This window comes from Emys orbicularis, chromosome 13, assembly GCF_028017835.1.
Source record: "Emys orbicularis isolate rEmyOrb1 chromosome 13, rEmyOrb1.hap1, whole genome shotgun sequence".
In the NCBI taxonomy this organism is placed as follows: domain Eukaryota; kingdom Metazoa; phylum Chordata; order Testudines; family Emydidae; genus Emys; species Emys orbicularis.
In genome coordinates this window covers 36,692,874-36,719,959 of record NC_088695.1, presented here as the reverse complement: position 1 = coordinate 36,719,959, position 27,086 = coordinate 36,692,874, and the positions used below count along the sequence as shown (strand labels likewise).

Below are 27,086 nucleotides of genomic sequence, written 5' to 3'. Positions count from 1 at the left end.
TTTCAGAAAGCTTTGAGAGGCAGTCTTAGCACAATGCAGGCACTCCCCACTCTTCCCACCCTCCAACAATACTCCTGGCTGGTTCTGATGTTCATTCTCTAGGATTTTACAGCAGAAGGAAGGGAGGCTTCCCGTGCCTCTCCCTGAGGACAGTGGAAAAAGAAGTTAGACCTGGGCTCACACTGCATTTTAGTCCTTTCACACACAGTTCAATGCTGGCGAAAGGTGCCAAATTGCAGCGTCAACCTAAGGGCTATCCCTCCGCCCCATCCCATCCCAAGTGTGGAGGAACTGTGCCATGTAGTGTAAAGGAGAGAATCTCTTCTCTCAAGCTTCTCCCCCTTTTCCTCGCAAAGTGCTCTGATAATGTAACCCAGTAGCTAGGGATGAAAGCTTGCCACAGACTTTTTGCTTGAAGATCACAGGTTACCCCGGGCTCCTCTATACACCCAGGACTGGTGCATTGGCTCAGAACACCATGGCCACAGGTCCCTCAATTCTAGAGTGAATCTCCGAGGAGCTCATGGCTCTCGGGGGCTGTGGCATCCCAGCTGCCCCTGAAGACATGAGCGGGCTGCAAGCCAAGCCCTCTCCTGGATAGTGTGGTATCTGGCTGCACACAGGGGCAGCTAAGCAGTGAATTAGGTACAGGACTGAGACCAGGGGTCTCTTGCATTCTAAGCCTGGCTCCAACACCAACTCCCTCTTATCTAGATCATTTAACCTCTCTGCCTTAGCTCCCCCGTCTGTTAAACTGGGTAACAACAGGTAACTATCTTGCCGGATGTGTCGTGATGATTAAGTACCTAAGGCAACATTTTGGGACTCTGACCTACATCACTTAGGCATTTTTGAACATTTTACCCTTAACATTTGTATATTGCTATATATCTGGGGTGAAATACTGCCCCTGCTGAAGTCACTGAGAGTTTTGCAGTGGGCCAGGATTTCACCTTAGGTATATGGCAAAATTCCTGAATGAGCACAAAGCCCCTCCAATAGCTAGAAACCAGCAGGCTCCCAGAGTCCTGCCTTCTTTGGATAACTGTCTCTTACAAAACTTTCTGCAATGTTGGTGACTATGTACAGTGGCCAGGACAAACAGCTGGGTTCCACGTTTGCAGCAGGAGGCTGGGGTAACCTTCTGATTTCCACCATGACCAACCACAACACAAACACTCCACATGTCAGAAGCCAGTTAAGTTTGAAGTGCACCCCAAAGAATCCTCTCTCTAACTCTTCTGCAAATCCTCCATCCTGCTCTGTGCACTGGAGTGAAACCATGGTTGCACTGGGGGGGAGGGGCAGCACAAAAACTTTTCACCAACTCACCCCCAAACTGCTCTGGCTAGTTTTGTCAAATCCACACTCCTGGAAGGAATTTATTTATCCACAAAACAAGTAGAGCACAGGTTGCAGCAGTGCAAGTTTCTCTTACGCCACACCACCAATGTGCCTCCATTAATCTGGAGAGACCACCTTTAAAGCAGTACATTCTTTATGGCCCATTCCATCCTCAGCCTCTCAACTGAGTCTGCTGACTAAGGTTTTGTAATATGGGCATCTTTCTCTGAGGAACTGGAGCCATCAACTCAATTCACACGGGCCATCAGAGCCATCAGATGGGAACCAGTTTTCGGTTGTTCCAAAAATACAAGCTTTGCCTTGATTTGAACCATTGACCTAGAGTTAAAGGCTGCCCCACTGCCAGTCCCCTGAGTCATCCTGTCCTTTTGGCACACTGGAGTTGGATAGGATGTGAATTCCCTTTCTTGTTGGGCTCCCAGTCCTGTTCCAGAGACACAACAGTACAGAAAACAAGAATCAATAGCGACCTCTGTCCAAGAGTTAAAAGAGAATAGAGGAAAAATAAATACCAGCTTCTAATACCTCAGGTAAACTCCCATTTGATCTACTGTATTGGAGCTACAGAATTCCCTTCTGTCCCATCACCATTCAGTCACAATTTATCATTCTAGTGGCATTTCTTGGTCTCTATGTGTGTTTCTATCTGTCCAAAAGCAAGACACTTCAGGCAAACTTGTTTCCTCTTTGATTGCTTTATAAGGGCAATGTCTTTGGTTTTAAACTTCCTGATCTTGTCCGATGTTATAATGACCCACAGGAAACAGCCCTATGTCTCGCTGTCGTGTTCCAGAGCCTATCATTGAATCCCCACAAGTTCAGTTATTGGGGGTGCATTAACCATCAGCTCCTCGTAACAGTGTAGGAACAGCTGTAGTCGGGACATATAGGAGTCCTCATTGTATGGCAGCTTCTTCTTTTTCAGGTACTGGGAGACTATGGGCTTGATCTAAAAGGGAAAGGTAGTATTAAAATGGCACAGTAAATTCTAATGATGATGACTTACATTTGTACAGGGCCTTTCCTCCAAAGTGATCATTAAGCCCTTTGAAAACTATGCATGTAGGAATCATATCGCCTACTGCCAAAATGTAGCCAACTCTGGGGTGGAATGCAAAAACTGCTTAACAGTAGCTAACATTACACAATGGCTTAACTCAGGGAATGAAGATGAATACAGTATCCAACTCGAGCAGCAAAGGGTTCTCTTGTCATAAGGGCCAGACAACCACAAGCGCTCACTACTTTGATCTTGCACCTCATCTGAAAGCTAGGATCTCCACCATCCTTCCCTCATACCATGCTGGGGTACTGGTTCAATATTGGCACAGAGGGAAGAGTGCCACCTACTGAACTACCAACATCACCTTTTGCAGCACCTGAAGGTTGGTTTGTTTGTTTTTTGAGACCTCCCAAGCCTGACCTTGCTCATCTTGTGAGATCTGACAAGGACACTGCCTTGAGTTGGTATCACAGTAGCACCATGTCTTTATTGTTACTAACACCAGAAGTATACATAGGACTGTAAAATTAGTAAATGATGTCAAACAAACACAGTGTAGAGATGGGCCTGGACTGCAAAGTATAGCTCCAGATCTCAGCTTTCCCAAAATTTCGGGGTGTTTGGATCTAGGGTTTTGGTTGGAGCCTACATCTAATACACTGCAAGTGGACGAATGAACACAATACAGGTCAACCATAGCAGGTGTATGATGATTATAGCTGGAATTATTCACAGATTAGGCGGGGCCTGAAAAGCTTTCCCAGGAGGAGAGGGGGGACTTTGCTAAACACTCACTGGAAGGCTGTTACAATAATAAAGCACAAAGTCAAGAATGGAGGAAGGAGACAACGGAAGAAGGTTGGAGAGAAGATTGACTAGAGTGTGGGGAGGAAGAAGTGGAGTGGGAGAAAGTGAGGACAGAGATCTAGTTGGAGTTATGAAGTGTTCTGAAAATGGGAAGGAGTCTAAAATGAGGAAGAAGAGGGTAAGCCAGTGCAAAGAGAAGAGTGCAGAAGCATGGTCAGAGCTGCAGGTTAGGGAAAGAGGCTTACCACCTCCATTTTAGTTAACTGGAAGGGGGAAATACACAAACTTATCTCCTCATTACCTCTTCCCATGCTCATCAATCTTCTCTATGCTAAATGGGGCTCCCCCTCCTATCCCCCTCCCTCCACACACCTTCTGGACATGCCCTCCTTTTATCTTACCTTCAGGCACATGTTGTCAGAGAGGTTTGGGAAGAGGTGATGCTCCACATGGCAGTTGATGATTGAGTGCCCAAAGGACCAGTCCAGCAGGGCATTCCGGGGCAGATTCAGAACTCCAAGGCTCATCAGGTGAATCCGCTTGGGCTTCTTATCAGCAGAGAACATCGGGAGGCCAATGTGCTACAAGACAAAACAGGAAGACTATGGCATCTCTTCCTACAGCAGGCAGATAGGGAGCAGGGCTTCCTGAGGACAAGGGTGGAATCCAGCTGTCAGGCCAGGGCAGAAGAGTGGCAGTTTCTTGAACTCCTCATCCTTTTCTGTACATGATCTTGTGAGTCTCCTTCTTTATGGGGATGAGGAGTCCTCATAAAAGGTAACAGGCTAGTGCCATCAACTGGAATGCTCTAGTTTCCCACTCACTACTTACGAGTCAAGCATGGTGTGGAAGCATTCACACACTGCTCCCCACACATTATCCCAGGGCCACCCATTCATGGCAAATAGAAAAGAAGCTTCTGTGTCAGAGTCCAATGACACCACAGTAGCTTGGAAACACCAGCGGCTTCAGAGGGGTTAACCTGCCTAAATGTGATCAGAATCCGGCCATCTATATGCATTTCATCCTAGGCCTGTCAAGACTGATCTATCAATGAATCCCCAACGTGCAAGGACCACCCACTTTTGTGGTTCTATGCTCATTCCATCTTTCCCAAATGCACCTGGATTTTAAAGTAACATCTTCTCTTAGTGTGGGAAGGGGCCAATTCTGATCTCATTTATACCTGTATAAAACTGGATAAATTCCACTGAACTCAGTAGACTTGTTCCATTTTTACACCATTGTAATTAAGATCAGAATCCAGCCTTCTGTGTTCATTCTGTCTCAACTTTCTGCACACTGCTATGCCAACTGACATCAGTCTCCTCGACATTTTGGACCTGAGTCTAATCCGATGTGAAATCAGTGCAACTGAGATCAGAATCAGGTTGTTTGTCTTAAGTTTATAGACGCTTCAATTGCCAAAGTCAAAGTGAGAGCTATTTAATTAATACAGGGAGCTTTGCTTTGTTTTATTTCCAAGGACTTTGGTACAAGCTGGAGTTTGCAGCCTCTACCTGGAAGATGTTAACATGGATGTAGGGGTGGGCAAGGAGAGATCGTGTGATCAACATGCAGATGAGGGCAGACCACACTGATTGGAACCCTGAGACATTGACCAGGAGCCAGTAATGGGAGTAGAGCCCAAGAAACATGCAGCAGAGTGTCCGGAGAGCTGTTTTCAACTCAACATCCTTCAGCAAACCTATGAAAGAAAGAACAGACAACGTGTAGGGCAGCAGTCAACCCCTCCCCACATCTTCCAGGTTACCCAGCTGGGGAATAATGCTGTAATGTTTATATTCCAAATCCCAGGATAGGCACTGGTCAGTCACTATGTACAAATTCCAGGAGCATCTGATCCCAGACCCACTTCAACACCTAAGGTGCCACTGGCTTTCAGAAAATTTTTGAACAGTGTCACCAAGGGAGCTGTAGGACATGGATTTGTTTCTGGTTTAACTTGATTATTGTTCTAGTCCTGAGACAATTTATGGGTCAGATACTGAAGACCTTACTAAGCGTACTAAGCTTCAGCAGTCCTTACTCGGGTGAAACTCCCCACTAAAAGTCAATAGGCATTTGCTTGAACAAGGACCGAGTAAAAATTAATTCTGCAAATGCTGAGTAGCACTCACCCAAGCGAGTAGTCTCATTGACTGAATGAGTTAGGGTTGCAGAATCAGGACTTAAATAATGACCTCAGAATTTGGTCCTATATATGATTTTTCTGCAAGCAATTAGCAGCTGTTCACTGCCCATGGTTGTGTGTTGGCCTCCTGTAGACTGAAGAGCTTCCATACACTATGAACGTTATATTTCCCCAGTTATCATCCGGTCTCTTCTTCCAATGTCTGCACCACCTCATCCCATTCTTCCCACTGAGGCCATCTTCTTACACTCCCTAGCACTGACACCAGTACACTTCAAATATTTTCCATCCCTTTCTTTCATTATATTCCAGCCTAGCATGCCCCTCACCAATCCTACATACATCTAAGTAAGGACAACAGGATCTGGCCTGGGTAAGGGCTTCAGTGTTTGTATAATGCTTTGAAGATCTGAAGAAGTATATAAAAATCTGGATCCTGTTGTCCTTATCTAGGCAAAATACCTGCTGAAGTCAACAGGTCTGAGAATGGACTGAATTAAAAATAAATAAGGATTTCAGGCACTTGGCCCATTGACTTCAATGTGAGATTTGCCTAAGGTCTTCAGTATTTGACCCAATATATTTAAATATTGAGTTTTTGTGAGTGCATTCCATTCTGAATGTAAAATCTGCTTCTCAAAAGGATCCCTTTTGTGTCAGTTTAAGAATCAAGAAGCCCCGCAGATGGTTGTGGCGAATGCCTTAGTTTTGAGCAGATGGCCCAAAGGACTTCTCCTGCTCCTTCCTACTGTCTGTTATACGTACTTGTCCTGTCTCATCCTAACTTAGATTGTAAGCTGTTCAGGCAAGGGACTGCATTTGTACAGCTCCTAGCACCATCAGGCCTTTAACCTGACTGCGGCTTCCATAATGCCGATAATTGTATTTATCTTTTGGGGCCCTTACAAACGAGTTTAATTTTTAGTTTAAAAAAACTTTTAGGTTTTAAACAATACTTATAGAAGAAAAATATCTCAGAGGAAAGCAACATACCAAGTGCCACTAGAGGGGTTAAAATAGGTATAGCAATGGGTGCAATGAACATGTAGACATATCGGTTCAAGAAAGGAAGCTTCCAAGTACTGGAATCTCCTAGTCTGATAACATTAGTGTAACCGTGGTGGAGTTTCACATGGTTGTAGTATGCCTGCTCTGCTGTGAAAGCCGAGCAAACCTGGAAGAGAAAGAAAGGAGAACGAAATGAAGAACAGCGTGCATGCAAGGATCAGAACATGGCAGGTACACAACATTGTCTCACTGGGATGACCCCACCATAGAGGTTCACACTCAAAGCCTTGTTATTGTCGTGCACTAGGACAAGATATGATATAACTACACCCGAGAAATGCATCTTTGTCTGCACCACATATGCCTTAAAATGCTATTGAAGCTGCATGATACAAGCATGGTAGATAATTTCTGGAGTTACACAAAGATATGTACTTTACAGCTGAGGACAGTACTAATCTCTAAGGTCATTTACCATGATAAGAACATTCCACTCACACAAAGTTATTCAGGTTTACTGATCACCAGAGACAGGCTTTAGCCAAAACCCTGAATCAAACAACCCCCTACTTGAGGGTAAGTTGAGAGTGAGAGGCAGAATTGAGGCTCAGGCCCAGCTCCATTAAGTGATGCATCTAGTGATCAGGTATACGTTTGGCTGTTCTGAATGTATGAACTCTTACACAGGTAGGAGCTCATGTCTGTGCCCTAACTGATTGGAAAGCTAATTTCTCTTCATTTTGGAAATTCCAATTTTCCAGTATGGTCTCAGAGTTGATGTATGGCCTTAATATGACAAGAAGATATTATAACAAATCTGTGTTCATTTTTTACTTCCTGGTTATCACTACATTGCATATCAGGGCCATTTGCAATTTTGCAGCACCAGCAGAGATAGAATTCACTTCCTCCTGCTTCAAAAAAGCACAAACTCCTGCCAACTGAGCCAAAGGAGAATCTCTGGGAATCATCAACAATATAGAGACTACAACACATTCCTGAACAGTTCTGATTCCACCCAGTAGAGGGCAGTGGTGTACATACTTAATAGCCAGCAGATTGCAGTGCTCATTCTATCTATACCGGGGTCGGCAACCTTTGGCACGCGGCTCGCCAGGGTAAGCACCCTGGCGGGCCGGGCCAGTTTATTTACCTGCTGACGCGGCAGGTTCGGCCGATCGCGGCCCCCACTGGCCGCAGTTCGCCGTCCCGGGCCAATGGGGGCAGCGGGAAGCGGCACAGGCGAGGGATGTGCTGGCCGCGGCTTCCAGCCGCCCCCATTGGCCCGGGACGGCGAACCGCGGCCAGTGGGGGCCGCGATCGGCCGAACCTGCCGCGTCAGCAGGTAAATAAACTGACCCGGCCCGCCAGGGTGCTTACCCTGGCGAGCCACGTGCCAAACGTTGCCAACCCCTGATCTATACAGACAATCTACAGTCAAAAACATGTTTTTCTAGTTCTGCTACGGTGTTATTAATTTAAAAGAATAAAGTTAGTTAGCAGAACTAATTCGTTTTTAAAAGGAATTTTTTTCTCTGAATATATCTGTCCCTTGATCGGAAAGTGCTACTAGTTCAGCACATTAGGGACTGGCTTTTGAAATGAAGATGTGATCCCAGGAGCTGTTGTATTCACAAGTTATGGATCAGTGGAGCAGGTGGTTATCAGGAGAAGACTGAAGAGGATTGCCTTCATTTCCTTTGGCATTTTCAAAATCAGAAAAAAACCTCTCCCCTCTTTGGAGAGGAACGTGGCGGTTAATACACTGCAACTTGTTGAGCCGTTGATTAGAGCTAATGTGCCAAATTCTGATCTCAGTTACACCCACATGAATCGAAAGTAACTGAGTTAAGAATCTGGTGATGAGTTGCCATCAAGGTATCTGACAGAACTGTCTCTGCTCAATGGAAATATGCTTCTATGCATATTATCTACCCCATCCCCAGGTATGTACACACATTCATAGGCGCCGACTCCGTGGGTGTTCTGGGGCTGGAGCACCCATGGGGAAAAATTAGTGGGTGCTCTGCACCCACCGGCAGCCAAGCTCCCCTCCCCACCCCACCCCACCTCACCTTCGCCTCTTCCCCTGAGCGTGCCGTGTCCCCGCTCCTCCACCTACCTCCCAGCACTTGCCGCCGCCAAACAGCTGTAGCAAACAGTAGCAAGCTCCAGGAGGGAGGGGGGAGAAGCAGGAACATGGCACTCTCAGGGGAGGAGGCAGGGAAGAGGTGGGGCCAGGGCGGAGATTTGGGGAAGGAGTCGGAATAGGGGCAGGGAGGGAGTGGAGTTGGGGCGGGGACTTTGGGGAAGGGGTTGAAATGGGGGCGGGGCAGGGGCGGGAGGGGGCGGGGCCGGAGGCTGAGGGGTGTCGAGCACCCTCCGGCACCAGCAGAAGTCGGTGCCTATGCACACATTCACATACACATGCCATGCGGGGATGCAGCAAACCACCCCACATCCATGCAACACTACAAGGTGTAGCTGTAAAGCTTTGCAGTGTTCTGCCTAGCTATCTAGGTTTTTATGGTCACCCAACACCATGAAATCTGAGCACTTCCTATATAAACGTACACACAGGAGCATTCTCACACACTGGTTACATACCTCAAGGAAGAATATGGCCCAAACTTTCCCCCAAGACTTGGACTCCGTCAAGGCATTGTGGCTGGCCAAGTGGCTTCCTTTCACCGTTACAGTGTGGTGCACTATGCCCAAGATGAAGATGCCCAACAGGAAGGGAAGGGCATTGTCTGAACGCAGACACAGGAACCCTACAGATAGAAAGAAAAACCTTGGAGCTGTTAAGCCTTCTAGATAGTCAAGATCAGACCAGTATAATGGCCAAGGCAAGACCCAGGGGGGACTGCTTTCCCAATAAGAACTACAGCTCTCCTGGGCAAATGAGATCTCATTTTGAAGGAGACTCCTTCAAAATGAGATCTCATTTTCCTTCTTCTCACCAAGGTAAAGTGGAAATCCAGGTACCCAGTTCAGATACAACGGGGATGAGGGCCATAAAAGCACCTAGCTTGCTTGACAGATGAAAGTCTATGGGACAGGGAAGTGTTCATGTAGTCTCCGGGACTGTCAGTGACAGACGAAAAGGGTTATGATGAAGGTTCTCTTTATGCTGACTATCCAACTCGCTTTCCCCCCCAAGTTTAAGGGCAAATACTTATGTAGTCAGAGTGCCCTGCACACACCAGGGGATTCTTGCACTCCTCCAGTCTCCCCCACAAGCTCCCTGGGCATTACTCTCCCATCCCCCACTATTTCAGGGACTCCCAGCAACTCCCTGCCTCGTTCATGCCATGGGCTCTGTGTCCCTCCCAGCCTCCCTACCAGGGTCCCCCATTCTTCCCCTGCCCCCCCCCCCCAACCACAGAGACTGTGTGTGCACCTTGTGGATAAACATGACTAAAACACAATTCCTAACTCCCCCATCCCCACTGGTAAGCCCTCCCTTCTCTCTCTCTTCTCAACCACTACGGACAACACCATCATCCAGGCCCATAACCATGGGCAGCGTGGCGCATAGGCTGGAGAAGGCTGTGCCTCCCCAAACAGCCCGGCGTAGCCCCGCTCACGCTCCTCCCCAAAGCCCTGCTTGTCCTTCCCCCTCGGCCCCAGCCCAGGCAGGCTGGTCCTTTTCAGGGAAGCAGCATGCTGGGGCTAGGGCAGCCGGGACTTGGGGTGGCTGAGGCCGCCCAGCATTGGGCGGCCCCAGGAGCTGGGGTGACACTGCCTGGAGCTCGGAGCGGGGAGCCAGAGGCGCTGGGGCTGCCCACCCTGTGCTTAGGGGGGTCAGAGGGGCCACACACTGCCCGTCCTGTGCTCGGTGGCTGAGACCGCTTACCACCGGCCCGCCCTGTGCTCGGGGGCTGGGGGCGCCGCTCATCCGGCACTGGGGGCTCCGGCGGGGGAAGGGGGCAGATCCTCGGGCGAGGGGACGGGGCTGGCCGGGGGCTAGCCTCCCGCAGCCGGCGGGTCAGAACCTGGACATCACCTTCAACCCGAACCTCTCTCTGATCCTCACATCCAGGCTATATCTAAATCTTCTCCCGCCAACATAGCTACCGCCTCTCGCAGAGATGGAGTTATTAAACCAACGGGAAAGCGCTCTCCCATCAGCTTAGAGCGTCTTCACCAGACACACTACAGTGGCACAGCTGGGCCGATGCAAGTTTGTAGTGTAGGCCTGCAAAAGGAATCAGCAAGATTTAGATATAGTCTAGATGTGAGGATCAGAGAGAACACATATTGCAAGGGACCACTGAAGGTGAAGTGGCCAGTTATTACCTCTCCAGTCATGAACGAGGGAGAAAATGGAGGAGTAGTGGGTTATAATTGTTGTAATAAGCCATAAATCCAGTGTCTTTATTTGCTCCATGATTTTTAGTGTCTAGCAAAGTTATGAATTTAAGCTCCCAGGCTCGTCTTTTGAAGGCGGTGTGCAGGTTTCCAACAGAAGGTGTTACATCTGCCCAACCGGAAAGGTCCAATGACATCAGACTGACTATTGTGGGACGATAAAGAGGACAAAAGACATTTGTTGTTTTGTCCCTCCCTCCATGAACAGGAGTCATGCAAGTGGATTTCTCCTGTCAGCTGAGCTTGCAGCTCAGAGCACAAGGGAAGAGGGAGATAAAAACCCCTAACAAGAAGGAACTGGATCTCTATGCTGATTGGACTCTGGAGGGGCAAGGTTTAGAAGGCACAAGCAAGGCATCTCATGATGCCTACAAATAACTCCAGAATGGTTAGGCTGTTGGTGCTGAAACACTGCCGATCACACTGACCAATTCTGTCTCATTGTTCACTTGTACACACGCACACACCATCTATATCCATCTGCTGTCTCTTATCTCTTATCTTATATTTTGATTGTGAACTCCTTGGAGCAGGGACCACCTTTTTGCTCTGTATTTGCACAATGCCTAGCACAATGGAGCTCTTGTCCGTGACTGGAGCTCCTAGGTGCTACAGTAATACAAATAATAATTTCCCATTTTCCCTCCATGCCCCCTTTTCCTCATTCCACCCTATACCCCCCCATTCCCTCCATGCCAGAGGATCTGTTTGCTCCCCATTTTCCCCATGCCAGGGTCCCCCATTCTCCCCCCACTCCATCAGGGGCTCTGTGTGTGCCCCCCTTCCTCCCAGGCCTCTCCATTCCCCCCTTCCCTCCCACCATTTTTAATTTCCTTTCTTTCTCTCTCTTTCTTTCAGGGTGTTAACACTTTTAAACTGTATTGGGAGGAGTGGGAGAGCTAAACTGAGGAGCATTGTTAATGGCTGCCATCAATTGGCTCTTTGGTCTATAGATTATTATAGGTGGTTGAAGCAGCTGGCTCTGCTAACCAGATGCCAGGGACACCATGTGTCCCCCATTTCCCCCTTCCAATTTTTGCATTTCCACCAAAATCAATAGAACATTCCCTAACATTTTGGAATTGATTGGATACAGCATTCATAAGTTATTGCATTGCATCCAAATATCCAAACAGAGAAATGCCATTATGGTGAGTGGAAGTCCTCGCACGGTTGGTCAAATAAACAGTGATGGCAAAATGTTCCAGAGTTCTGGTTCAGCTCAGCTAAGCAGCCATAAACCCAGGTATCTAAGTCCCCCCTCCCTCCTTTTCTCCTTGTGGGTGACCTCTTTCCTTCCACATTAAAGCCAAGACTTTGCTCCTCACTTTTAAGGCACTCCATAAATCTGTTCCCTACATCTTAATCTGTATCTCCAGCTGCACCCAACCACATCCAAGGAAGCTTCCCTCCTAAGAGCTCCCTTCATCTCTCTTTCCCCACTCCCAACTCAATGCCCTCTGTCACGCTGCTTAGTATGCTTTGGCCAACACCCAACTCCCATTCGTTCCTTATTCAAAACACTTCTGAGAAGCTACCTAACTCGTGCATTTTCTAGCTACAATCACGCCATTATTGACTTCAATGGGATACATTTGGCTCATGCTGTTTAGATGTAGAATTAAGCGCAGGCTGCTGTCTTCATAATTCCATCCTGATGCAACACTTCCAGGAGATGGCACCTCGCTAGCTCCCAAACTGGTTTAGGGGCCAGTGAAAGGAGTGCGAGCACTGTCTGTAGGGTGTAGAAGCACTCCAGTATAACTGAGACAAACCTGGAAATACCTGTCCCAGGATGAGTGGAGAACCACCAGCCACAGGACAGTGCGACACCTATGCTCGCAAGTGGTTGCTTCTCGTACCCCTTATTCACAGCAAAAATTAGTGCTCACTGGCTGCCAGATGACAAACGAGGGCCTGTATTGGCAATTCTTGCACATCCTGAGAGAAGCTGCAAGACCAGCTCGGCCTGTAGTTAAAAATACATCTCTCCTACACCACACCCACCATCAGAACCATAAGAAGTGACTCATATAAATACAATAACAAAGCTTCCACGGCAGGGCTGAGCTCCCCCTTTGAAGATCTCACTGGGACAGACCGAGCTAGTATTAACTGGCAGCCCAATAGTGCTGAACAAGGAAGGTTTCCCCAGATGCACATCTTTGCATCAAAGGGTTAAATCAGAGACCGAGGCACTGAAAAGGCTGCTGCCTCGGCATCCCACTTACCTGAAGCTCACCTGTACACTTCATCCGGATCCACAGGAACAATTACAAGCTGCATCAACTCCTTAAGCCTGAGCAGGTTTAAAGCACAGGTACTGAAATGATGCTGAACACAGTTCAGCTCTACTATATTCAGGTTCTTATGCTGCTCCCATCACCACAGTATCTGAGGCCCCTTTTGCCTGGCGCTACACTTGCAGTTAAACTGCATTCAGCACTGGCTCAGCTGTGCCCACTGCTGACCCCAATTGTCACCAACAGCTAATTGTGTTCATATAATGCAGATCTCGGACACCATCCCCCACGGCAGCTCCCACGGGGCAGTATGGGAAGTAGGGCTTTGGAACACAGGGGCAGTACTTGGAGGTGTCTTTCGCCCCATCAGCGGCAACATCTAAGTGGTTAATAACCAGCTGAGCTTTCATGCCTACTAACACAAAGAGAATACGGTTCCCTGTTAATGTGTAATGAGAAACCAATAAGGAGACACAGGGGCCCTTCCCTTCCTTCCCTTAGTTGACACAAACCTTCCCACTTTTACCTGCAGGAAGGATGAGGAAGTTCAGGGCAATGATGGAGTCATCTATGCCATGTCTCTCCCACCAGCTGCTTCTCTTCACCACCTGCTGCACCAGCTCAGAGAGCTCCCCCATCAGGGCTTCCTCACGTCTCCCCTCCTCGGGCGGCTCCGCTTCCTCCTTGGCACCTCTCTGAAAGACCCTCGGCATCTCTTCTCCTCCGGAGGTGTTTCCATCTCCATCCAGGACTGGATGATTTAAGGTGGGCCCTGGATCCTGTCCTTTCGGAGTCACCTCCTGTTCTGGGGGACCCGCTCTGCTGATGCCAGTCTGCAGCTGTTGTGTTGGATCTGCAATCTCTTGACTTGGTGTGTCCCCTTGCCCCAATTTCTCACCTTTCTCCTGGGCATTTCTTCCTTCTCCTGGAGGTTCTGGCTGTTCCACTCCATGGTTTAGGGGAGAACCTTTTTGCAGTGGCTCTATCCTGGCTGCCCCTGCCTCACTTGGCTGCTCTCCCTTCTGTCTCTCTTGGTACAGGTCCCGATTCTCCATCAGCATCTCCTGCCATGGCTCCATCCCCCTGTAGAGCACAGGACACTGCAGAGTGATCCAACGTCCCAGTACCTCTGCAGGATCAGATAACAAATGAGCCTGTCCTGGGAAGGGCAGAGGCAGCAAAGAAATGCAGCTGGCCTTGGCAGAAGTGCCACAGTGTGCAATCTGAAATACTTGCAGACTGCAAGCTCAAATTGCTTAGCGCTAGTAATGTGAAGCTGGCTTTAGTCCCATCCCTAGACTCTGCCCCTTTCTCACCCTCATCTGCTTCCTCCACGCCCTTTCTGACTCTCTCTCCCTCATGGTGCTGCTGTGTCTGTTGCCCTTGGCTCTCTCTGTCATGAAGAATAGCTTGTGCAGGCAGGCAGGAGCTCTGCTGCTCTCACCAGAGCCAAAGGACGTGAGAAGGGCAGCGATATTAAAAAAAAAAAAAGTTACTGCTCCTATAGAAGAGCACAGAGCTGTGCTGGAGGCAAGAAGAGGGAGAACAAAGAGAGCAGAGAGAGACACAGAACAGCTGGGGGAAACCTTGTATGCATGCCAAGCATCCTTGTTAGGAGGGACAGTTCCTATCCTACTGTCTCTTCCTAAAGCTCCTTTAGCCCCAGGGATTTTAAAGGAGTTAAAAGGCGTGCTCCTATTTTTCTCTCCAAATGTTCCTACATATAGGTACCAAATACAAGTGGGTTTAGGGGGGAAAACAAGGAGCAGGGAGGGGAAAGAGTTTGCAGCAGCATTAACCCATTTCTAAAAGCAGCCATCAGCATAGTATCTGGGAGTTTGTAGCACATGGAATGTCACTGGGAAGGGGGGGGGCAGGGAGGGAGAAAAGGGGTAGGAAAAAGAGACTGTAATAAGAGCTGGAGATAGAAAGACAGGCAGTGGAAATGGTAAAGGTGGAGAAATCCACTGGTGGAAACTACTGAGAGAAACACCAGCAGTGTATCTAGGCCAGAGGATATTGTTTCATTTACTCCCAAGAGAAGACGAGCCAGAGGAAGCACAGAGGGTATTGGGTGGAAATGTTGTCTCAGGCTCAACAGCCTTTAATGAGCAGATTAAGAGAAGTCAGGGGTGAGGTATAGAATCAGAGTTACAAAGAGACACAGCCAGATGGGTGCAAAGGGGTTACAGTACCAGAAATCAGGTGCCAGGTGACACATGCATGTTCTCTTGCTCTCTGTTTCTAGTTTGCTCTCTCCTCTTCTGCAAGTTGAGAGATTGAGTCTCTGGGGTTTTGCCTGGCTACAAACTATAGCAGAGGTTTCCTGTAAAAGACTTGTTCTTTGGGGATACTATTCTCCCTTCTTGCTGGGGACTTCACCCAGTCCATTTGGGACCCATAAGGAACATCTCCTCTGGGGTCCATAACAGCAGCACATGCACATGCTGAACCATTAATTAAGCCAGACCCCCAGACCAAGAGGGGAGAGATCACAGGAACCCCCTATGAGGGTGAAGAGACCTTGGATTTCATAGCGGGTTGAAACAAACGGTTGGCTGGGCACAGAATGTCCCCAGTAAACACATACCTAAGGTTCTATCTTACAGCCCTTCTCCAGAGCCAATGCACTGGCACTACATCATGACTGTGGAGTAGGTGCCACCCACTAAAGGATTAATCAGAACTTGCTACATAGCAGTCTCCTGCCCCCAGGCCACTGCTCAGCCAACATGCATTGCTTGGATGTAGTAATGCCTATATAATTAATACCCTTGTGGGGGTGGATTTCTGGGAGAACCAGTCTCCGCTTGGAGAATGCTCTAGGTTCCTCGCCTGCTCCTGCCATTGAACTGAGTTTCTAAATAAAACATCTATTTATCTCTCTAGCGTCATGGCCACGTTGGGGATTTGGCCCAGTGGCAGTCATCAGCGGCTGGCTACTGATGTAGCTCCTCCCGCACACATCTTTGGTGTAGAAAAGGGAGGTTGCTATGAGCCATGATTTGCACCTGTGCAGTTTACCCCGTTTCAAGCAGGGGTAACTTCACTGATGCAAACTGTGACTTACATTGGCTTTGGCTGCTTACACTAGGGGTTTGCACTAGTGCAGCTACACTGATGGCTAAAACCCCTAGTGTAGACAAAGCCCGATTCACCTCCAGACTTTTATTATTGCTTCAACCACAACAGTCTGGCACAGCAGTGTCCCTAGCTATGGCTCTGCTTTCTGCATACAACATTTTTAGTATTATTATTTGTATAACCATAGTGCCTAGGGGCCTCCTCAGTCATGGACCAGGACCCCTTGTGCTGGGCACTGTACACACACATAAAAGAACCCTGCTTGGCTGCCTGCTAGCTAAGGGGCAGACTCTAGAAGGAGACAGATCAAGAAACACATTCCATTTGTTGTCTCACGGAGACTTTATATTTGTTCCTTCTTAGTGTGTTGTCTCCTTCAATCTAAAATAAAAGCCACTTAGCCTGGAAGGTACAGCTGATTGACCAATAAAAGGAAACCTGGTTCATAAGTATCTGTATGTGTAAAAATATAGAGTTTAGTTCACTCTGATTCACAGGCAGGGCCGGCTCTAGGCACCAGCAAAACAAGCTGGTGCTTGGGGCGGCACATTTTTAGGGGCGGCATGGCCAGTGCCAGAATGCCGCCCTAGCTCACCTCCGCTGCTGCCGCTCACGCGCCAGGGCGCGCGAAACAGCTGATTCGCGCGCCGCTGCTCGCCCTCCCTCCCAGGCTCTCAAACCTGGGAGGGAGGGGGAGATCCCGAGCGGCCACGGTGCGCGAAACAGCTGATTCGCGTGCTGCTGCTCGCCCTCCCTCCCAGGCTCTCAAACCTGGGAGGGAGAGGGAGATCCCGAGCGGCCACGGCGCGCGAAACAGCTGATTCGCGCGCCGCTGCTCCCCCTCCCTCCCAGGCTCTCAAACCTGGGAGGGAGAGGGAGATCCCGAGCTGCCGCGGCGCGCGAAACAGCTGATTCGCGCGCCGCAGCTCACCCTCCCTCCCAGGTTTGAGAGCCTGGGAGGGAGGGGGAGACGCGGCGGAGGAGGCAGGGCTGGGGATTTGGGGAAGGGGCGGAGCTGAGGCAGGGCTGGGGGTGGGGTAAGAAAAAAAACGGGGGGGGGGGTGTCAAAATTGTTTCTGCTTGGGGCGGCAAAAATCCTAGAGCCGGCCCTGTTCACAGGGTCACAGTAGTAGTTATTCACTATTAGATTAAATTTACCCCTGGGCAGAGGGCTAGCACGGGGCCTACGCACCATCTGCATTCCACTTAAGCCTTCAAAACAGAGCTTATCTGGGATGAGAGTAGAGCAGAGGCCTCACTGTGATGAACCTCCCTTATTATTTGGACAGCTATTGTGTCATGTGAATCCTGAGTGTCACTCATTTTAACACAAATGACTATTCATTCAAAACTGTATTCTGAATGTTCATATTTGTCCCTCATTATCCACCCGCTTTGAAAGTTTTAGTCATAAAACAAGGGTGGAGAAACAATACCATGTGACTTCCTGTGGGTGACCAATCGCACCACACAACCGGAAAATAGCAAACAGCAAAAGTGAACAGTTTGTGCACAATCAATAGGCTGCAATGGTTTGTGAAAACTCTGGTGAATGCTTACATCTAGCAAATACATTCACATGACTCAGTTCCTAACAAGCAGCAAATGCCTCTTAACACTGTATGCACAGTACCCCACAACTTGATCACGACTGAAGTCTTTGAGTACCGCAGTAAAAGAAGTGCTTTATTAATAATCATAATCACCAAAAATGGAGCTAAATTCATAACAAACAGTTCATCCAGTTCTCCCTAAACTACATGGTTTCATCATCTGTGCATGGAAAGAACAGCGGCAAAAAGGACAGGGTTGATAGTATTTTAAAGAAGAAAGGAAGAAAAAGAGAAGAAAAAAGTAAAAAAACAGGCCTGTCTCAGCAGAGTCTGACTTGTGCTCTGACAAAATTACTCCAGCTGTAGCCCCCATAAGAAGCATCTAGCTTTGCTAAGCAAATGATTTAGAGCCAAGAGGAAAAAAGTACTATGTTTATGTCAGAAGTTGGCTCAAAGTCATTTCCTCTCCCAAAGGACCTCATGGCAACACAATATTAGGTGACACTGAATGTAACAAGCTCATTAAAGGATTAGATTTTTATTCCCATAGCAAACGTGTCTTGGCTGAAAGATCATTTCCTAACCCACAGATGACTCTGAAACAGCATCTGAACTTGCAGCAAGTTTAAAATACTCTAACTCTACAATGTGTGACTCTGGAGATACATGTGAACAGCTGAGAGATCATTTTGAACATGGACTCATTAGCAACATCCTGTGAAACAAATTACTAAATGCTGCATGTGGAGGGGACATATCTTATGCAAGGACTTTGGGTGAAATTTACCCGAGTACAGAAAAGCTGCACACAGCCTTCTAAACTCCTTATGTGACCATTAAGAGCTTAAGTGGTGTGTTGGTCTTGTCTAGATTCTCTACATTTGGTCAAATTCCACCCATGATGATGATTTTGGAAAGTACTGCACTCAGCATGGAAAGGAACAAATGTCCACAGCCATCCAGGCTGTCCCCATTGGCTTACATTTGCAGATTCCATCTACAAAGTCATCCCACACACAGCCCCAGACAAGTCACCCATTGAAAACAGTATATAAAGCCGATCACATTTTCCCCCCCACCATCATCAAAGAGTCAGAGATTTAAGAAATTCCAATGCTGGTCCACTTTCACAGCGAGGACATATTGAGAGAGCATGTGAGAAAATGACAGTGGGGAAGCTAGCAGTGTCTTCATCAACACTAGGTTCTCAAACGCAGCACCAGACAAAGGAATATAATAACCAATAGGCCCTTGAGGCATCAGTTTGCGGTGCAGTGATTTTGGGGGTATTTTTTGGATACGGCCAGTGGGCGAACAGCAGTGGTGAGGGGAGTAACTGTGACAGTAAATTTAACTGTTGGTCTCAGGTGGAAAGGTCCTGCTCATCCGAACAGCCATCAGACTGAGGTGCTAAATTCTGACAGCTCAAGGGTTAACTGGGTCAGATGATCCAGTGTCGGAATTATGTATTAAACATCGCTCCGAGTTCAAATCGAGATGGGCAGGTTACAAAAGGGACTGAGACTAAACTGTAGATTTAGACTGAGGAAACCATTCTAAAGCTTTGGAAAGTTAGACCAGGGCCTGGCAAGCTGTGGGATGCTGTGAATCAACAACTCGAAAAGCTCAAACATTAACTGTTAATCCCCCTTCACCCTAATGAGTGGATCACACCTATTCAATGTGTTTCCAAAGCAGAGGACTGAGTGTAAACGTGCAGCTGTTATCAAATGGCAGTGGATCACTACCGATGCGTAGATCTTCACCCTATTCCTGTAGCTCAGGACTTGTTTTTAGATGTTAGCAGGAGATAAGGTGGGTGAGGTAATATCTTTTATTGGACCAACTTCCAATAGCTTTTATTGGACCGACTTCTGTTGGTGAGAGAGACATGCTTCTGAGCTTGAGAAAGAGCTCTGTGTAAGTGCAAAAGCATGTCTCTCTCACCAACAGAAGTCGGTCCAATAAAAGCTATTACCTCAACCGCCTTGTCTCTCGAATATCCTGGGACCAACACGGCTACAACACTGCATATAGCCTGTAGGAAAGAAATTCGCCAAGATTAAGATTAGACTCATGTTTACCAGCAGGTGGCACTGGATAGTGAAACTAAGCTGGTACTTTGTCATTAACACAGTAAAAGGGTTATTCCAATATAACAGGTTACCCTATTGTATATCTAGGTGCACCAGTTTTTTTTCAGGAAGGAAGATGATATCTGCCTGTACCTGTGCAAGTTTCTTCATGAGGTTGATAGATTTCCATTCCATACGGCTAAATGCAGTGCCATGCATGGTGTCAAGTATCAGAGGGGTAGCCGTGTTAGTCTGGATCTGTAAAAAGCAACAGAGAGTCCGGTGGCACCTTTAAGACTAACAGATGTATTGGAGCATAAGCTTTCGTGGGTGAATGCCCATTTCATCGGATGCATGCAGTACTCTCTGTTGCTTTTTACAGATCCAGACTAACACGGCTACCCCTCTGATACTTGACAGTTTTTTTTCAGCACTTCATAGACCAGATATTGCAAGGGCTAACAAGTGCCATGTATAATCTGGACAATGTCCTAGTTACTTGCTAACTGACCATTTATTATTTACATTACAGGAGTGCTGAGAGGCCCCAATCAATATATGGGTCCCATTGGGCTAGATGCTAGGGAAGTTAGATGCTCAAATATCTTTGAGGATCTAGGCCTAAGTGGCTGCTCAAAGTCAAACTGGAAATCTGTGGTAGAAATGGAGGAATTAACCCTGATTTCCTGGGTCACAGTCCAGTGCCTTTAACCATTCCTTGGACCATGATTGAGCTTCTGGTCACTCCTCCAACAGAAATACATAAATGTATAAATAAATTCAGAGATTTATGTTTCAGATGTTTTAAAACTCTTGGATGTAAGTTCTCCAGACCTACTGATTTTAAAAATTTAATAGCTGCTGTTTAATATCCTCCTGACATACTAGTGGAATAGAAAGAGTGTTATGATAGGATTACATCATCTGTTTTCCCCCAAATACAGAACAAAAATATTTATTGAACACTCCTGCCGTATTATTGATAATTATACCATTTCCACCTAGTAATGGACCAATAAAATTATTAGGATTTTTTTTGTTCCTAATATACTTTAAAACCTCCTCCTTATTGTCCTTAACTCTGCTGGCCATAGATTTCTCCTTCTGTCCCTTTGCTTCCCTTATCAATTTTCTACTATTCCTAGCTTCTGATTTATACTCATTATCATCAACTTTCCCTTTCTTCCATTTGTTATATATATATATTTAGTTTTCATAGCTGCCTTCACTTCCCCTCTAAACCAGGACTTTTTTTTTTACACCAATGCAGCCTTCTTCCTCAATTATGGGATTGTGGCTTTTGGGGCATCTAATAAAGTGTTTTTAAATCACTCCCAATTATCATTCACATTTGTATAATTAAATTCTTCCTCTCAGCTGATCTGGCTCATAATTGTTTTCAGCTTTGAGAAACTGGCCCTTTTAAATCATCAAATATATGGATCATAGGTCTGGACTCTATTTTGTTTGCACATCATAAACGTGATCAAGTCCTGATTACTTGTACCTAAGCTACCATTAATTGTTAGGTCTGTGATCAGTTCCTCTTTATCTGTCAAGTCTAATACTGAAAGTCTAATAAAGAATTCCCCTGGGTTAGATGCCACACAGAGTTAGGTAGTTGTCATCTATAATATTTAGAAATTCCAAGGATGTCTCAGTACTGGCAGCATGAGACCTCCAGTATACCTCATTCAAATTGAAGTCTCCCATGATCACACAGCTTTCTCTTCCCCCCCCCCCCCCCCGCGCGCACATTTCTTCTCTTTATGTCCGTTGGTTCCTTGATTAATTTTGTTCTCAACATCTCCATTTTGTGTTGAGTGCTCGATCTTCCCTTTCTTTGCCCTCCCCTTTTGTTATTAGTTTAACGAACTCCTGACTATTCTAGCCAGCCTGTCCCCATGAAGACTAGCCTCTCTTCTACTGAGGTGGAAGCCATTCAAACTGTACAGCCCCCTCCATAGGTGCTGACTTCTCCTCTGCCAGGTGGGTGCTTGAACCCCCCTGGCCCTGCCCCTGGCCACGCCCCTGTCCCGCCTCTGCACCATCCTCACCCCACCCCCATTCCACCGCTTCCCCAAAGTCCCTGCCCCCTTCCCGCCCCCATTCCACCCCCCTTCCCCCAAGTCCCCGCCCCTTGTCCGCCTCCTCCCCTGAGCGCACCGCATCCCAGCTCCTCCCCCTCCCTCCTGGAAAGTTCTAAGTGCCGCCAAACAGCTATTAGGCGGGGGGAGGGGGGCAGTAATCACTGGGAGGAGCGGGGACGTGGCGTGCTTGGGGGGGGGGAAGGTGAGGCAGGGGTGAGGGGAGCTTGGCTGCTGGTGGATGCTGAGCACGCGCTAATTTTTCCCCTTGGGTGCTCTAGCCCCAGAGCACCCACGGAGTTGGCGCCTATGGCCCCCTCCACTCATAGAAGGTGGACCAATGTTCCACAAAACCCTTCACCCCATACCACTTACCTAGCTAGCAGTTCACTTCCAGAATCTTCTGCCATCTGTTTTCCATAAAATAAATACGTAAATAATGATAATAGCATCACCAGTGAAAGTCCATTGACTTCAATGAAGTTGCACCAATGTAACTGGGAACAGAATTTGGCTCCAAATCTTCAGAAACAAAAATATTGTGTTGCCTTTATTCTAATCAGCCAAGAAGAGCTGATCTGATGTTGTAATGCTTGTAACTCACCCTCCTTGCTGGTGCCTGTGTGGGTGAAGTGCAATGGGATCCGGACAGGCAAGCTTTAGGAATATTCCAATTCTCCTGTCTGCTTGTATTAAGGAATTCTGCTTCATCATAACTCAGCATTTGTCTTTCTAATTCACTCCCCCAGACTCTGACTGTTGTCTGAAGCCCAACAGTCATGTTGGGATGGGACGCCACATTGATTTACCAACTCTTGAAGCTGTTTTATGCCTTTTAATGGCCCCATTCTGCACCCATTGAAGTTGGTGTGATTTTTGCCACTGCCCAAAGTACATTTTAAACACATGTACAGTATATGCAGGCCTTGAATGCTGATTATTTCAATGTGAATGATTAAGATGTACAAAAAAACAAAGAGCAAAGATAGTCTTCTGGTTAAGGCACTTGATTGGGACTCAGGTGGTCTGTCATAAACTTCCTGTGTGACCTGTGCAAGTCATGTGATTTCCCTGTGCCTCAGTTCCCCATCTGTGACAGCGAGATAATGATACTTCCTTTGTCTGTCTTTTGCTGTGTTGTAGCAGTGCTGGGCCCAGGATATGAGAAAGACAAGAGAGGTGAGTAATATCTTTTACTGGACCAACTTCTGTTGGTGTAAAGTACAAGCTTTCAGACTACACAGAGCTCTTCCTTGGGTGTGGGGAAGGAAATCACAGTGTCTGAGCCAACTCGTATTTAGCTCTGATTTCCTCCCCCAGGCCCAAGGAAGAGCTCTGTGTAGTCTGAAAGCTTGTACTTTACACCAACAGAAGTAGGTCCAACAAAAGATATTACCTCACTTACCTTACCTGTCTGTCTTGTCTTTTTAAATTATAAGCTCTCCAAGGCAGTGACTGTCTTATTATTGCGTCTATACAGCATCTGGCACAAAGGGGCCCCAGTCTCAGTTGAAAACTCTGGACACTACTGTAACATAAATGACAACTTGAGCCTATCCTACTCAAAGACTCTCTATCAGTTTGAAAATAATATTTCCATACATTTCCTTACAAGGTTACTTATTACACCTTATATCATTAAAACTAAAAGAAGTATTCTTAAATCTAATTTACTTTTCACTATGTATGTTGTTTGTTTACTTTGGATAAAACTCACTTCTGTGCTGAGGGTCAGCACAAGGCCTATGCACCACGAGTCCTACTTAAGATTAGGGTTTACTCACCTTTTACAAAAGGATAAGCTTCACATTACATTCAGCTTGGACAGTAAAACAAGCCCAGCCAGTTTCATTTTGGTTTATAATCAATTTCACTGTAAAGCACAGTGTGGCAAGATTTTTATTTCTATAATGAAAATGTTTAAACCCAACAGTTCCAATCTGAATCACCTGCGCCACCTATTGCCTTATACAGTCAGCACATAACAAGCAGCTGAACCACATGGACCAACTTCTGACCCCCTTTATGTCAGTGCAACCCCACTGACTTCAATAAAGTTGTGTGGACACAACTACAAGTAGGATGTGTACCCACATGTAAAACAACAAGCTACAATTTTGAAAGGAAAACAGCAAAGGCTCACAAATCCTTAAAATACATGGCAGCTTGCAGGGGTCAAATATAATCCCCAGATGCACAGCACAGTCCTTCCAACAGCAGGCTCCTCCTTCCACAAATCCTGCTGCCTGGCTTTTCCATCCATCCTTAGTAACCAGCTTCCTCTGCTGCTGTTCAGAGAAAGCTGTCCTAAATACAGCACCACCTCACTCCCTGCTGATTAAACAATCCATCCCCATTTCCAATTAACTTGATCAAGGGTAGGGAGGATGGCGAGTGAATTCCATAGTCAATAGACACTACAGGCCAAATCCTTCCCTCCTTGACACCCCTGGAGCCTTACCAGCTCCAAAGGAGATGGGTGTAACTGAGATCAGTATCTGGCCCTACACGTCTTCCCACTGGGGATTCAAAATCTCCCTGCCGTTGCTGCTTCCTCCCTTTTCACTCTGTTCCCATGTCTATTGAGATCTAGTTTGTTTCCAAACCAGGTTGTCACCATTCCGTCCTTAAAGCTCAAATCAAGCTCATGTGTAAACATGGGAATCTCTCAGTCCAATACAGCAGTGACATAAGTAGTCACATAAGGGCAGAATATTCCTGCTGCACCACCCCTAACAAAGGGGATAGAAGAGGATGCATAGCAGATAAAGCAACTAACAGCAGAATGTTCAGTAAAGCAGGCTTCATGGGCCAAATCCATCCTTGATGTAACTCCATTGACGTCCAAGGAGTTAACCCAACAGCGAATTTGTCCCACAGATTTCAGTGGAGTTGCACCCATTACACCAGGAATGAATGTGACTGGAGAAAGAGCCTTGATTATATTACACCCTTCAGTTAGTTTATTTCCTGGTGTACATTCCCTATCCCCCCCGCCCCTGTGATCTAATGCAGTTTCTCAACGACTAGTCCATAGACAGGCGCTGGTCCCTGAGATCTACCTGATACCGTTTAGGAAGGCAGCAAGCCTGTCCCTGGCCTCAAAAAGATTGAGGAAACACTGAAATTCTAATGGACCTCTGCTTTACCACTTCACGTAGTTAAACCCATTTTCTCACCAATTTGCATCACTGTTTACAATGAGTAAGTTACACCAGCTTGCAACAGCCAGCCCAGCACCATTTATGTCACTGGTGATTATGGCCCTACATTTCTTAAACTGGAAGAGGCTATTTTGATTTATTTTTATAACTAGGCGCTACAGACAGAGACCCGGCACAATCTGAAGAGAGGCCAGGTCCCAAGCACACTGCATTGGCTGCAGACCTGTCTCTGTGTGCGTGTGCTGTTGTCACTGGGACTAGGCCAACATACAGCAGCTGAAGATCTGGCCCTATCGGTCCTTTGAAGGGTGCACTCATCTGGCAATGTGGAAAACGCTCATTCTCTACTAAAGCAGTGGCCTGGCTCCCCATCACCCTGCGCCTTGGCCCGTCAGTCACGCCGGCAGACAGCGGGTGTAAAATGCCACCAGATCAGCGCAGAGTTCTGCGCAGCGAGAAACTGTCGCCGAGTCCCCGAGCAGCAGGGCCGGGTGCGGGAGAGGCCCGAGCCTCTTCCCTGCAGTCTCAGGGACAGCGGCGAGCCCAGGAGGGGGAGGCGGGGGCTGTCACAAAGGAAGGGAGCCAAGGCGAGGGGGGCTGGAGGAGACGGTGGGGGGCAGCAGGAGCCTGGCACAGACTGAGTGGGTTCTGGGGCAGGGAGAGCTGGGTGGGGAGCCTGGCACAGTCTGCGGGGGTTGCTGGGAGGCTGGAGGACCGGAGGGGTGGGAGGCTGCTGGAGGACTGGGGGGCAGGGGGACTGCTGGGGGCTGCTACGTGATTGGGGGGGCAGGGGAGGCTGGAGGGCCTGGGGCAGCCTCCCCCCAATACTTCCCCTCTCTCCATATGTCTCCCCTAAACTGTCCCTTCCCCCCCCCCATCCTAGCCTCTCCCCTCCCTCTCCGGCCCAACTTACCAGCACGCCTCCTCCTGTGTGCGGGGCCTCCAGGTTGCCATGGCACCAGCAGAGGGCGCACACAGAGAGAGAGAGAGCCCAATAAGAGGTCATTTGGCCTGAGGCCAGGCATTACACTGTCCCCCAGTGGCCAGATAGAGGAACTGCATCTCTTGTGCACACCTGGCTGGGCGCCCAATGGTCCCGCTGGACTAAAGATATAGGTGGGGGTTGACATAAGAGCTCATACTGTGCTTGATTCAAACCCAGGCTGGCTATAGCAACCCTGCCAAGTCTTTATCCTTAGAGCTTGTCTATCCACAAAGGTTGCACTGTTTTATGTATACTGGCATAATTATACCCGTGCAACCACTCTAATGTGGACACAGTTATACCAGCAAAGCGAAGGGTACGTCTACACTACAAGCACAACAGCTATGTCACTGTAGTGTAGACATTTACAGAAATGATGAAAGTGGGCTTTCTGTCACTGTAGTAAATCCACCTCCTCAAGAAGTGGTAGCTAGGTCAATGGAAAAAAATTTCTCAGCCCTGAGCAGAGTAGCTAGCTTGACCTACGTTTTAGGTGTAGGCCAGGCCTGAGTCCCATAAGGGAAGAGGAATAAGCTATCTCCGTATAAGACAGCTTTTTACCTCTACAACACCAATATAACTGTGTCCACACGAAGGGTCGTACCTGAATAACTAATTCGGTTAAAAAAATCACTCTCCTAATCAAAATAGTTATACCAGTACTTTGTCCTGACCATGCCTTGGAAACTTACACTGCTGTGGCTATAAAATGGATACTTAGCTGCCTAAGACATGCGGCTAGATCTGATTTGGGTTATACGCAGGGTAATTCCAATGAAGTTACTCCAGATTGGCACTGGTGTAACTGAGATAAGAACCTGGTCAAAAGGCATCACTTTTGTAAAAGCAGCCTGCTCCAGGCTGAATCCTCAGGGGACTGCGAAACTGAGAACTCTGGAGGTAGGTTACTGACTAGACCAAGGGCTGTGATGCAACTGAATCTGGTGTGGAGCTGCCCAGCTAACTGTGGGAGCAGTGCAACCGCTACCCATTACCTCAAGACATTTTCTTGTCCGTTGCTTGGACACAATGCTACCCAGAATGCTCTTGTGCAAGGCAGGGGAACGTACCATGGGAACAGGGTGTAGGGATGGATCAAGCTGGAAATAAAGCTCCTGGGTAGATTACATTGGTTGATCCTCTGACTTTTCTTAAGCCTCGCGTTGGGCAATCCTGCCACTTA

The 27,086-nt window shown here is 47.5% G+C and overlaps 1 protein-coding gene across 1 annotated transcript in view; it reads right to left on the bottom strand.

Annotated features, from left to right (window-relative positions):
* Positions 1-2,164: 2,164 nt before the first annotated feature.
* Positions 2,165-27,086, bottom strand: part of FADS6 (fatty acid desaturase 6) — a 37,615-nt gene continuing 12,693 nt past the window's right edge. Inside the window, exons 2-7 of the mRNA XM_065416249.1 lie at positions 13,482-14,038; positions 8,946-9,112; positions 6,324-6,504; positions 4,696-4,883; positions 3,577-3,756; positions 2,165-2,314 (exon numbers count right to left, since the gene is read on the bottom strand). Of these exons, the coding sequence (XP_065272321.1) occupies positions 2,165-2,314; positions 3,577-3,756; positions 4,696-4,883; positions 6,324-6,504; positions 8,946-9,112; positions 13,482-14,038 (1,423 nt within the window). The remainder of the gene's footprint in view (positions 2,315-3,576; positions 3,757-4,695; positions 4,884-6,323; positions 6,505-8,945; positions 9,113-13,481; positions 14,039-27,086) is intronic.